The 13,008-nt window shown below is 42.1% G+C and overlaps 1 protein-coding gene across 1 annotated transcript in view; it reads left to right on the top strand.

Moving 5' to 3' along the window:
* Window positions 1-3,275: 3,275 nt before the first annotated feature.
* celf6 (CUGBP Elav-like family member 6) overlaps window positions 3,276-13,008 on the top strand; it is a 132,991-nt gene continuing 123,258 nt past the window's right edge. The window contains exon 1 of the mRNA XM_041936213.1: window positions 3,276-3,480. Within this exon, the coding sequence (XP_041792147.1) occupies window positions 3,300-3,480 (181 nt within the window). The 5' untranslated portion in view covers window positions 3,276-3,299. The remainder of the gene's footprint in view (window positions 3,481-13,008) is intronic.

Here is a 13,008-nt window from a genome sequence, read left to right as displayed (position 1 = left end):
CACACACAGACAGACGCCTGCAATGTGAACAGCATGTAATCCATCAAAGATGTCTTCTCTACAACCTAGTGACCAAAAAAGTTCATCGGGTACGTTGTGACACTTCCCACTGGGGTGACCCACTGCTTATCATGCCGTGGGATATTGTTTGAAAAAGGTGGCCGCCCCGTTGTCTATTTACGATAGATAAGACTGTTCCTCTGATAACATAAACCCTAAGTAGCTCAGTGAGAAGGCATCCAAATGTCAAATTTGCATTGGTATCAGAGGGAAAAGAAACTGGTCAGCTCAATTACTGACTCGTGGGAAATGCTGTTTCATTTTTCATGACACAGATGTTTTCAATGTGTATGAATGCATAATATTACATCAGTCGAATGCAGATAATAAAAAGTGTTTTGCAGTGATAGATAGATAGATAGATAGATAGATAGATAGATAGATAGATAGATAGATAGATAGATAGATAGATATGGCAGTTCAAATGTTAAATATTCTTGTGAGGCAGCTTCATTCCACTAATTAGCAGAAGCAACAGAACAAACTATTATGTAATTACATCTTTTTACTAGCCAATTAATTCTGACCTAACAGAGGTTAAGCATGTCGGTTGAAAGCATTTCAATAGTAGACATGTCGCTTTTTTTGGGCTCCTCCTTTGATCCCAGAAGACGCGTTTTCTCTCCATTTGCCCAGTTCCACAGAGGGATCAGAGGTCAGGCTCAGTTACAGAACAACACCTCTGGAGATGTCAGCTCCACGTCTTCCTCAAAGACACTTAAACACGGCCGATCTTATTAGCCTATATGCTACCGTGCAGCTCTCATTTGCAATTCTCATGATAAATTTGTGACATGCAGTACAATTGATTATTGATACATGATACGGTTCAGATAAATGCCGTCATATCAAGCATAATTACTCATATCAGTATGAGCTGGATTGCCCTTGTATTGATGTTATATTCCCATCTGCACTAATTAGACCTTTCTGTGTACAGAATACACTGCGCGAGTAATACAACACTGGCAGGGCACATGCTCACTTGCATGAATAACAAAACTATTCTGAAGAGAGCGCCGTTGAATGCATCATTCCTTGTGTGAAGTAAAGGACACACCTGGTGAAAATTGTGCACAGCAGATAGACAGGGGCCATGGAAAATTTGTAGTGCAAACATGTATTGTTGAAATTGTAGCTCCAACAATCTATTTCACGGTCTCTGAATGGCAGCGTTGATTCAGCACCATGGACAGTGACACAAGGCAGCTCTGAATCCTGAGGTTGGAGCTGACATCATTTCAAACTGCAGAGTATCATTCTCTTCTTCTCTTTCTCTCCATCTATTCACGTTGTCTTTGTGCAGCGCAGACAGAGAAACATGTTTGTTATCTTAAATAGTGCAACACTCCAAAGGCCGCTGCGCATTGCATTCCAGCATGCTGCTATCTTTTTAATTATTCACCCAAATACGCCTTTGATCTGAGCACCTGACCAAGCTTCCATTTTCTTTCCAAATCGCTCTTTTAAATGAAAGCAGCTGTGGCTTCAAACCACTGATGAACACGCTTCATGTCTGAAGGAGCTTACAAAATTCCTGCTGCTGTGCTGGAGGAAAACATAAAATGTGAAGAAAGATCACGACACATGTGAAGACAAGGAGCACTTGTGACAAACGTGATGGTCCTTGATGACAGAGGGGTAACCCTTTGAAACATCTACCTGACTCTTCCATACTTTATTGATATAGATTTGAGGAAGACCTGTGTTTAAACCCCATATTGGGAACAGTCTCTGCTGCTGACGTGTCAAGCAACACGCCAGCTCTAATGCCCTGTCTGGACAAAATCTCCAGCACCCCAGGGCTTACCTTGCACTCTGACTCTTCCAGATCTCCCTGTGGCCGTAGGTGTGGGGCTCTGTTTGTTTCATGACCTTTGGGTTTTTTATTTAAATTCAGGTCTGCTCCATCGTAGACTGTCATTACTCTTTTTATGCTTCCTTTCTTCTGTAGGTGTGTGTGGGAATTTTACTAGCAATTTATATTTAAAATGGCTCTTAACTATACCATGAAAAATATATAGTACATTAGTCGAGCACGGTACCTTAGCACAGTGGTTCTCAGTAACCTCAGGAATCACGGCTCTGTTGGTTTTCTACCCTCCCGGATAGTTAATAGCATTCACCTGGCATCTCAGGTGTAAAATAGCCCCTGTTAGATGGTTAGAATGAAAACCAGCAGGGTTCTGGCTCCTGAGGATCAGGATTGAGAACTGCTGCTGTAGAGAACATTTCTACAAGGCTTCACAGCAGTGCCTTTCTTGACTGGTCCTCGGGACTTACAGCCCTGCTGCTTTTCTTTCTAAACATCTGACAGGGACTCTGTGTATGCCCAGTGTGTTAGATGAATGCAATCATTTACCTGAGAGGATTAAATCAGCAGAACACCTGTGTCCAGCGACCAGAAAGAGGACAGGGCTCCTTATAATACTGTATGCTCTACATACTGTAAATCCTCCATGGCAAAGTATAACTCATTACAACTATAAATCAGCAAAAATAAAGGGTACATTCCTTAGAACCACAGCTTTTAATACTGATGTGTCAGTTTAGTTGTTATCATTGTTCAGCATCACGATGAGCCGTCATTACAAAGCAGCTATTCCCCCCAGACCAACGCCAACTGTGCCTCAACTAAATGACCCAACGCAGGCAGCAGAAGTAGCACAAATGCTGCCTTTGCACCGTTTAAACGTCCCAAGCTTTCCACTCTACACAAATGTTTGCATTCTTACTCTGCCCTGTGGGGCCCTCAGCCGTCCCGCTCTCCCATTGGCCGGGGCCGCGCTCATTATGCAAATGAGGCGGTGGGCGGAGTCTGGTTATAAGAGTACGAGTTGACGTCACGGGCAGAGTGGCAGCTGAGGTGGAGGGGGGTGGGTGGGGAGGGGGACTTAAAAAATGAAAACACATAGAGCATAAGAACAAATAAATAAGGCTGATTCCAAACAAGGGGGGCTCAGGCTGTGGAGGAAGACGAGAGAGTGTGGGGAGGGAAAACCGGAGGAGGAGTAGGGAGAGAGGAAGATATAACGGAGGGGGGGGAGTGTGCACTGTGCAGTTGACTACAGAGAGAGAGTGAGAGAGTGAGAGAGAGAGAGAGAGAGAGAGAGAGAGAGAGAGAGAGAGAGAGAGAGAGAGAGCGCAGCTCGCCGGCCCATTGAGGAAAGATGGCTACAGTCACTGCAAACGGAGTGCAGCAGGAGAATGGATTCAGCACCACGAACAGCGCCGGCAGGATGAACGGGCTTACCATCGGCCAGAACACCATTCCAATGAAGGACCACGACGCCATCAAGCTTTTCATCGGGCAGATTCCCAGAAACCTGGAGGAAAAAGACCTGAAACCCCTGTTTGAGGAATTCGGAAAGATATACGAACTCACTGTACTGAAAGACAGGTTTACGGGAATGCATAAAGGTTGGTTATTTTGGCATCTTTACTTTGAGTGCTCCTTTAGGGAGAGAGGCGGAGAGGAATCAAACAGCGTCCCGATTCAGTTTTTGGGGCACGGGGAGAAAAAAAAAGTGTGTTAATTTGCAGATGTTTGGGACAGAGTGGGAGCCCCGTAGAGCCTTCGCACGCACACGCGCGCACACACACATGTGCGCGCGCACGAATATATGAGGCGTGAGGGGGGGTGGGGGGGGAGACACGTGGAAGTGAACGGCTTGCGAGTGCAGGGTTAATTGTCAGCGCGTCCAGCCCGTCCACGTGAACACTCCAGCTGAAAACGCCTTTGTGTGTTTACATTGACTCTCATGTGCTGAATGTCCCGGCGAAAGGGGGGCGGGACGGGCAAGCGCTCGATGCTGTGTTATTTCTGCAGCTGCAGAAATTTCTTCACAACTAAAAAAAAAAACAAAACAAAACAAAAAGACAAAATAAATAAATAAAAGAAAAACAAACCTTCCGTTCTGCATCACAGAGTCCATTTGCTGCAAATTGTCAGAGAGAAATAAATGCTTTCAGGGGAGCGGAAAATGCAAACCATTATCAGGCAATCAGCATCGGTGATTAAGGTGGTGCTGGCATGCTGCTTTGACCTTTCAGCGAAGCTATTATGTAGCCTACTTTTCGGACGTCGTTAGCTGTGGAAAATACTATTTACACGGCAGCTGTATTGTTGTGCAGCTCCGTGGGCGGGTTGCAGTCAGGAAGTACAAAGCAGGATAATAGTAGAGGCTGAGATCCAGCGTGCATCGTCTCCTCTCTTGTTCTGCTCTCAGCCCCCTCTTCGTCCCCCTCATTGTCCAAAACGAGCGGGATCAGTATTCACTTAGTAATTAGCCAGGCCACGGGAAATCAGGGATCGATCACTTCTAATGATAGCTATAATAATGAGTGCCAGAGCGCGGCGAGGGCTCTTTTATTTGCATAAAAAAAAAAAAAAAAGAAATCCTGTTCGTGTGCTAAATTCAAAGTCCAAGTCTGGTTTAAACACAACTTATTGCTGTGTGCACTATTGCTGTTATATGTTCTGCATGTACTGGAGAGACAACTGTAATAAAACAAGCCTTTTAATGTATTTATAATAACCAGATTTTGGAAGGCATTTGCATTTAAAAGTTATTCTTTTATTACAAGCTTTAAATTGTACTAGTTTCCATCAGTGTTTTATTTTATTCTATTGTCTTAAATCTAATATTCATCTGAGAACTTATAATAATAATAATAATTATTATTATTGATGTTGTTAGTGATTTTTAAGCCTTTATTTGGCAGTGTTTTAAATATTCATTTTATTGGAATAGAAATCCAAAATAAGGTCACACTTCCAGTACTATCCGTGTCATGGTAAGCTGACTAGAAAGCCTACAGTTTATTTTCAGCTAAAGGACAGCGCTCTGTGCAACAACATTATCATGACACTGCTGCTGCTATTGGGGCTGATACTATTCTGCAGGTAGTTGGTAATTCTGTTAAGATTAAGATATGATTTGAAATGCAGAAACACAGCCAGCGCTTCACCTATGTCCACACGTAGCAGCGAATTCACAGTCAGCTCACTCTCGTTAAAAATCATCTATTCACAAGGCAGGCAAATTATGTATGATATGTAAGTCAGTGGCTACAGTTCATGATCTTATTGATCGGCACAAGTCAAGCGCTCTTGTGGGAGAAATGAGTGTGGGCTCTGCGTTGCTTTCTTGTGTGTGCAGCCCTGAAGGTCTCCTTGCACCACCTGTTCCTCCAGCCATCAGTCGCTGGTGCTCAGCCTGCTCCTCCTCTTTCCGGTGGTCCTCTTTGGAGCCCAATGATCGATTAAAACAATATTTCTGATGTCCGTGTTGTTTACGCCTGTCCTCGACCAGCCCTGAATGTCAACACTCTGGAGGATGGTTGCCTCAGGAAGGATAATCCTGTTCCAAAGCCAGACTGTATGCCGGTTCAAATCATCCTCCACCAAGGCCACTCTGATGTATGCATTATGCCCACTTCATCCCGCCTGACATTCAAAGTCACTTTGGGAGCACAAGCGTGCACTTTTAATAAGATTTCACCAATGCATTATATGGATGAGTTTTTCTTATTGGCCACTTACCTAAACCATGTTCATGCCTCCTGCTGCGTCGACGTGTGATACCTGTGGACTGAAGCAAGGCAGTACAAGAGTAAGAAAATGGGATTAGTGTCGCTAACAAAACAGAAGTAGGTATAGTGTATAATCAGGTGTGTCACTCAAGGAGAGCAGTTTAAAACACTGCCTGAAAGCCCATTCTGACACGAGAAAAGTTTTTGTAGGGGAATTGAGGTAAGGGAAAATTAATTACTCACTTAACTGTGAAAGTCCTTGAAAATGCTACACTAAGTTCGTTCAGACTGAATGCTGTTGTAAACAACACACTGAGGTCAGTGCAGCAGTCCTCTATATAATCAGACTTCCAACCTTTAAATTCAATTGTGATTTAATTTGACAAACAACCCTACCTCAAGGCTTATCCCATTGCTATTGCTTTGACTGTCCCACATAATATAAGTTATAATAATAATAATAATAATAATAATAATAATACTTTGAAACATTTCCTCCTCATTTAGGCTTCCTGCTGAAATTAAACGTGACAATGAAGTTCATATTTGAGAAAAAGTTTCGTTTTTTCAGCAGGCATGCGCTCTCTGTATTTGCCAACAAATACTTTCAGGTTTAAGACGTTCAGACGTTAAAGCTGCACAGTTATGGAACGGTCACACTGCGGCTGGAGCGCGGCTTGTTTCAGTCTCCAGTCGGATCAGAGCTGAACGCACAGCATCACCAGGTCCATCTGGTTAATGCTTCCACTGAGTTTATTCAGCATGGTGATATCCCCGAAATCAAAGGTGTGTAACTGCTTCAGCGTTTTGGGATGTCGGTTAAATATGTCATTGAAAGCAACTATAATATTTTTAACTGAAAATGGATCACATGGGTACTTGTTCGTAAATGGGTCACATGTAGTAATGAGCCCACAGAGAACTATCACCTGACTCTGCAGTCCCTGTCAGCTCGACGGAGCCTCTTACCATCTTTCAGCTCATTGTTTTGGTTTTCTGACTCAGCTTTACTGCTTTGCTGCACTCTCACCGCTTTCATAGTGTTGATTTTGGCTGCAGCAGGCAGCTGTTTTCACTGAAATAACTCTTAACTATTTTCTTCTTCCCCAGCAGGAAGTGACCTACACACAAAGTTAGTGATTGGCTGTTGAATTTTTTTCATTGTCATTGGGTGGCCGGAAACAACAAAAACAAGATGAATGCTCATGCTAGCGTTCCATGGCTACTTTCTTACAAGTCAAGTTAGCTTTCTGATGAGAGTTATCACAATTTTTAAGCAGATCTCTAAACAGTGAAAACCGCGACAGGATGAAAATGAACCCACTGTACAAGCATTACAGCATTAGGCTGAAATTAAATTATCAACTGGACTGTAGCTGTATGGTTGAAGACTTTATGCTACTCATCCACTGGGTTTCATCCTTCCGACTGGCTGGTGCTGAGGCCTGGACTTTGTACCCCCATGGGTTGCTCACATCATGATTTCACATGCAGGTAGCTGATCGTCTGGGTCACATGACAGTCTCAGGCTCACTGCCACCTGGTAGAAATCCCTCGTCTGAGTGTTGACAACAGTTCCTCACGGCTTCACAGATCTCTACGGCTCACAGTGCAGTGAAAAGCTTGATCTCGGCCTGATGTTGTACTGCGTGGATGAATAGGATTAAATGTACAAAGACAAGTGCTGTCGCCGTGTAACCATCATCAACAATGTAGCAGAACAGTCCTTGAGCCATTCCTCCACCTCTATACAAAAAGGCTTTGCAGCAATCTTTTGTCCACAGTAAATGTACAGTACTGCACGGTGGTTTAAAGTTGGTGTAGTAGTAGTTTGAGTTCTGTTTGGTTCATGAAAATACAAAACATGCCAGCGGATAGTGGCTTGCTATTATGTCAAAGCCCAGGAGGCTCGCAATGTTGTAACATTTTCACAAATTCAATCCACATTTTCGTCATAAACGGTAACACAAACATTTTTCACAGCGGAGCAGCAGAAGAGAGGGGGAGGATATAATCAGCTTGGCTCCATGATGCCTAAAAACATAAAGTTCATAAAGATTTAGCGCAGTGCCATAAATTTAGTTTGACTACTACTTTGAAATCCCTCTTTGAGCTTAGTTTGCAGTTGAGAAAGATTTGATTTGTTTCGGATAGATGATGTATATGGCTGTTGGCATCAGTTAGTAAACCGTACCTAATGGATGATTTGCAGCACTACCTTTTTTCACAGCCCGAGTCCTGTGACACAGAATTGCACCATAATTATGGATTTAAGGGCAGATCAAAATATGTCACGTTTGCTCATGACTAATTCATGTGGATTGTTCTGCGTCAGGTCGAACAGATGTTTTGTGCTTTGAGAATTCTTACTATGGACATTTCGGATATCTCCAGGGGCTTGCTCTAAATATCTGGGGAACTTTAGATTTTTGTATTTTCCTCTGCACTTCAGAGGATTAGTGTAGTTTTATGCTGATATCCATTCAAACGCGTTTTTTCATCAGTTTCTTTTAACAGATGATTATATCCTGCCTCGTAGTTGTTAGACACTGTTGCCTTTAATGTCGGTTTGATAGTTTGTGTGTCGTCGGGGAGCCTTATACAGCGCGTGGGATGACTTGACACTATTGGCGGGCACGGTGCTCGTCAGTGTGCGGTGCAGCCAGGTCGTGCTGTTTAACATCCATCATTTCGCTGAGCACTACATTATCGTAATACTTAGTGTCAGTGCCAGAACGCATGCATTGTTCAGACATGCTGAATGTTAGTGGGGGGCAAATCCTTTGCTTGAGTAGCGTTATCTATCAATCCGTCTCTGATGCTGAGAGGAGGGACTCTGAGCTGCACCACACAGCCAGGAGGAAGAGATACAAAGAGTTGTTAAATATCCTCATCCATTCTCCTCTCCTCGGTAGGTCCATGCAGTGTAATTGGCTATAAATAGCCTGCCAAATTGACATAAAAACCCCTCTCAGGCATTAAAATGTCAAAAGTAAACCACAGTAGGGCACTAATATCTAATTGCAAATGACTCATAGAATGTAGCAACAAATCGTTGAAAGTGTCTTTTCAGTTCATAGACAGTTTTGTGGTTTCCTGTGAAACGTAATTCTGTTGCTTTTTTAAAGAATAGCTCTGAGGCTTTTAGTAACGGCCACTAGGCGTTACAGATCCATGCTTGTATCAGGTTCTGTCCACAGTACGAGTGTTGTAGAGGAAGCGTTGGACAGTGATTGGCAGTTTGTGTAAGTTGAGTGACAGGCGTAGCTTAAGTCTACAGATGACCTCTTTGATCATTAGAAAGGGGGCTGCGTGTGAACCAGACAGCTCACCGCTCTGAACGGCTCCGCTCCGAATGTAGATGGATGGAATGAGTGAAAGGCAGAAAGACGCTCCGCAGGTGATAGTGTGGTTAACAGAGAAAACGCCAAACGGTGGATGAATCCTCACATCATATTTGTCTCAGTGCCTGTGAGAGGGTCAGGCTGTCACATTCAGCAGCATCCAGTTGTTCAACTTTTTTTTTCTTCTGCTTTTTAGGAAATTAATTTGCATTCTTTTCCCACTTTAATGAACATTCTTGCATCAGGCGTGCGAGGAGACCGGAGGAGAGCAAATTGCTCATGATTCATGAATTCGGTGCTAATGAATTGAAATTTTATACAAATTTGTTCTGGAGTTATTTCAATTACAGGTATCTGGCGCCTTTAAAAAAGCACAATTTACGCTTAATGCCTGGATGCATGCAATTGTGAACACATACTAATTTCCATTTAAAAACAAACTGTTAGAAGAAGCATTACAGGGGGGAAAGTTCTTTAAGTAATTACCTGAAACGTGTCGAGCTAACGTGAAGGCACATTTCACATTTCCTACGTTCTCTTTGAACTAGTTTGCAGGGTTTGCTTTTTCATTTGCTTTAAATATAATTTGTTGAACTTTTGTCCCTCACTGAAATTATAGTGTGGTAAATTGTCTTTGATTACCAAAGTATTATTTTCACCCCACTTAACCTGCTCATCACCGGATGCCACCAGTCCTTCTGTTGAACCACCAGCAGAGCTTATACCCTTTATTTTGTCTGTGTACTCCTGCTCTTCTTCTTCCCGTTTAAGGCGTCTTCTTTCCTCCAGTCTCTGGTTAATATTTGCTCCATTCAAACTTTAATTCACAAAGGAAAGTTGAAATGTTATCTGAATTACGTGCTGGAAATGAATATTGTACATCTTAAACCCCCGTGCCATAACAGCAGCGTGAAGCATTAAAAGACAAAACCCAATGTTTCTTCATATTTTATCCTTTTTACTGCAAATAATCTGTACGTTACTGCTAAAGACTCACAAGACTTAAAAGACTCAAAAGACTTGCTTCAATTTCATTTCAGTTACATACATCACAGTGAACATCATGTCTGCTTTTGTTGTCAGAGGTTTTCTTTGCAATCAGTTTGCACATCCTGCTGCGTTGCCACAGACCAATGAAAGTATGTTTTTGTGGGGTCTATTTGCATGACTTTGTATAATACCAAGGGGACAACAATGCGGGATAACTAATAAGTATGAATGCAATCCCATGCCAATTAGTCAACTTAAAATTTTAAGATGACAGCCCTAACCTGCTACCAGCTGCTACATCCCTTTTACCTCCCTTCAAACAGTATCATGGTGCCTCTCCTCATGTTCTCCAAACTGAATGCTCATCTGCTCCGCAACTGGCTTTCTCAATCACTGACTCCCACGGGCTTAAGATGTCCCCTGAGCCAGCACTGCTGGATATGAAGCTTTGCTAAAGTCCTGCCGATTTTCCACTGCTGCGAGGAAGCAGAGGCAGCCACGCAGCCGGCCTGAATATTAAAGGCTAAGCGACAGAAAAAGCCCAGTTTAACAAGTCATTTGAACTGATGCTATTTTTCTTGAAGCAACAAATCTGCAGTGGGGGAGTTGGCTTCACTTGTTTCAGATGTAGTTTCACTTGCTTTGAGCACGCTCCTGGAAAAACTGGACAGTGTTGGAGGAGCCACAGATCATTTTAACAAGTACCACACAATAAAAAGTACTCCATAACAATTAAAGGTCCTGCATTCAGCATGTTGCTAAAGTAAAAGTAAGAAAGTATTTGCAATAAAGTAGTTATAAAGTATCAAAATTGAAAGTACTCATTATGCAAAATGACCCTCATTACGTTATTATATTATTGGATCTTTATTATTGACGAACGCTGGAACTGATTTTAATTACTTCGTAAGCTGCTGGGAAGTTTATGCATATGTCTTATAAACTGATTAGGTGTTTTGTATGTAAGGTCTTACTCTGAAGTAACTAGTAACTATAGTTATAAATATATGTTAATGGAGTTAAAGTGTCTTAAAATGGAAAAACTGTATTCTAAATTGTGCCAAATGCGATTGATCACTTTCTATCAACACATTTTGAAGTGAGGAGAAAAGTCAACAGTGGAAAGATTAAAAAAAAAAAAAAGTTTTCTGAAATTACAAAATCACTTCACCCCAGAGTGTGTTTGTTTCAGTTTCATGCTCAGATGGACACTTTCTGCCGTTTCTGTTTCATTGAAGGACCCAGGAGTCCAAAGCTGCTCTCCAGAAAGGACAATGGTCAAATAAAACTTTACTGGTAAACTTTGTCGAGGAAAAATAAAACACCATCACTGCTGCGTGAGCTTCATGAGACATTTTTAAACTCACACTACAGTAAATGGTGTGGTGAAATTTTGTCAATATATATATATATTTATATATATAACCACCAACAGTGGCAGATGACTGTCAGCAGCAGCCCACAAATCCCATAAGCCTTTGCGAGCACATGCCCCCCGGGAGACCTCGGCTCGTGTCCCACAGTTTTGTAATGTCACAAAAGGATGAAGAGTGTTTCCCCAGGCTCCCAAACTTTTCTGCTTTGCTGTGTGGCACGCTGTTTCATCAGTGTCGTTTAGGTGATTTTTCCTCTTGAGTAACTGCCTAGTTGTGGAGGTGGGTGAAGGTTGTCGTGAAAGGGAGCTCACTTGGACGGGCGCCAGAGTGCGTTGCTGGGTTTTCGGGGGCGATGGGTGCTATGTGCTGCATGCCGGGTATCATCTGTATGTGTGTGTGTGTGTGTCTCTTTTCTCCCATGGGAATCCTTGGCAGCAGGTGTGACATGTAGTAATGGGAAATTATGCTGCACAGTGCAAAACCTCTTCTGAACGGGGTCACCCACTGTCAGCTCTGCCAAGCGCGTAACAGAGCAAGCACTCACCCTGTAACGAAAGCCATCACACCTTTGTTAGGGACTTATTTACTGATGCATATTCATTCTGCTTTCCTGAATTTTCCAACTTAAAGAAAAGCCTGCAGGGAGTGAGGGTTCACTTTCAGCTCATCACAAGGGGATTTTGATTACTTGGCAGCTAAAAAAATATGCATGCATATGAGTTTTTCCTTCTGTCCCCGGTTCAATAACTATGAAAGTGATTGTTCATCAGAGAGCAGTATGCATATTTCTTTATGACTGAAAAAAATAGCATCATATCTGGGGTGACTAAGCCCTTTCACCACTCCCTTTCAGCTTTACCTCCAGGAACACACCTGTATGTTGAACAGTTTTGCTGTTTTATTGAGTTTAGCTCATTTTAGCGAATTAAATGAAATGGGGAAAAATGTAGCAAATCTTTTATCCTCATAAACAGGGAAGCTATGCAGGATTTCAGTCACCCTAATCTGAAGGGGTTGTGATATTTTGAAAAAAAAAATGTGTGAAATTTGAATCTTATTTCTCAACTAGTATGTTATTTTCTCTGAGGGTGTACAGCTATTAACTTCAGAGAGCCACAGTCCAAACTGTCAGCGGATTATATGAACTCCATTTTAATATAATACATGTTTTCGACCATAGCTTGTAAAAATCCAGCATAGTCTTATACTGTACTGTGTAGATTGGAATTACTTCAGTGAAATCACAAATCTCTGGGTCCTTTTGCAAGGTTACAATGTGGTTTTTGGAAGTTGATTGTAGGAATGCTTAATCTTTAAAAAAACAAACATTGATGGAGAGGTGTTAGGCTGGCTTCACATGCTGCATTTAGAAGAGACTTTTGTGGTACAGCCATCCAGCGAGAGTGAAGATTTGCATTTGAGAGTTCACATTGTGCAATCTAAGTGGGCTTACATAAAGATGACGGAGATAGCTGGAGTTAATCTTCTTTTAATCTGCTATATGGCTTCTGCTCTTACCTTTTACAATCAGCATTTTTACATTTAGACAGTGTATATGATGGGTACTAAATGCTGAAATCCCTCGATCATCATAATGACATCCGCTTTATACTTTTTGGATTTCATGTTTTGTGGTCTCCTATAAAGTCCTTAAGACTACTTAGCATCCTAAAAAGCACAACATACCATAAATATACTGTTTA

Source organism: Chelmon rostratus, chromosome 1, assembly GCF_017976325.1.
Source record: "Chelmon rostratus isolate fCheRos1 chromosome 1, fCheRos1.pri, whole genome shotgun sequence".
In the NCBI taxonomy this organism is placed as follows: Eukaryota; Metazoa; Chordata; class Actinopteri; order Chaetodontiformes; family Chaetodontidae; genus Chelmon; species Chelmon rostratus.
The sequence above is the reverse complement of the archived record's forward strand: the minus strand, read 5'-3'. Positions and strand labels throughout refer to the sequence as shown.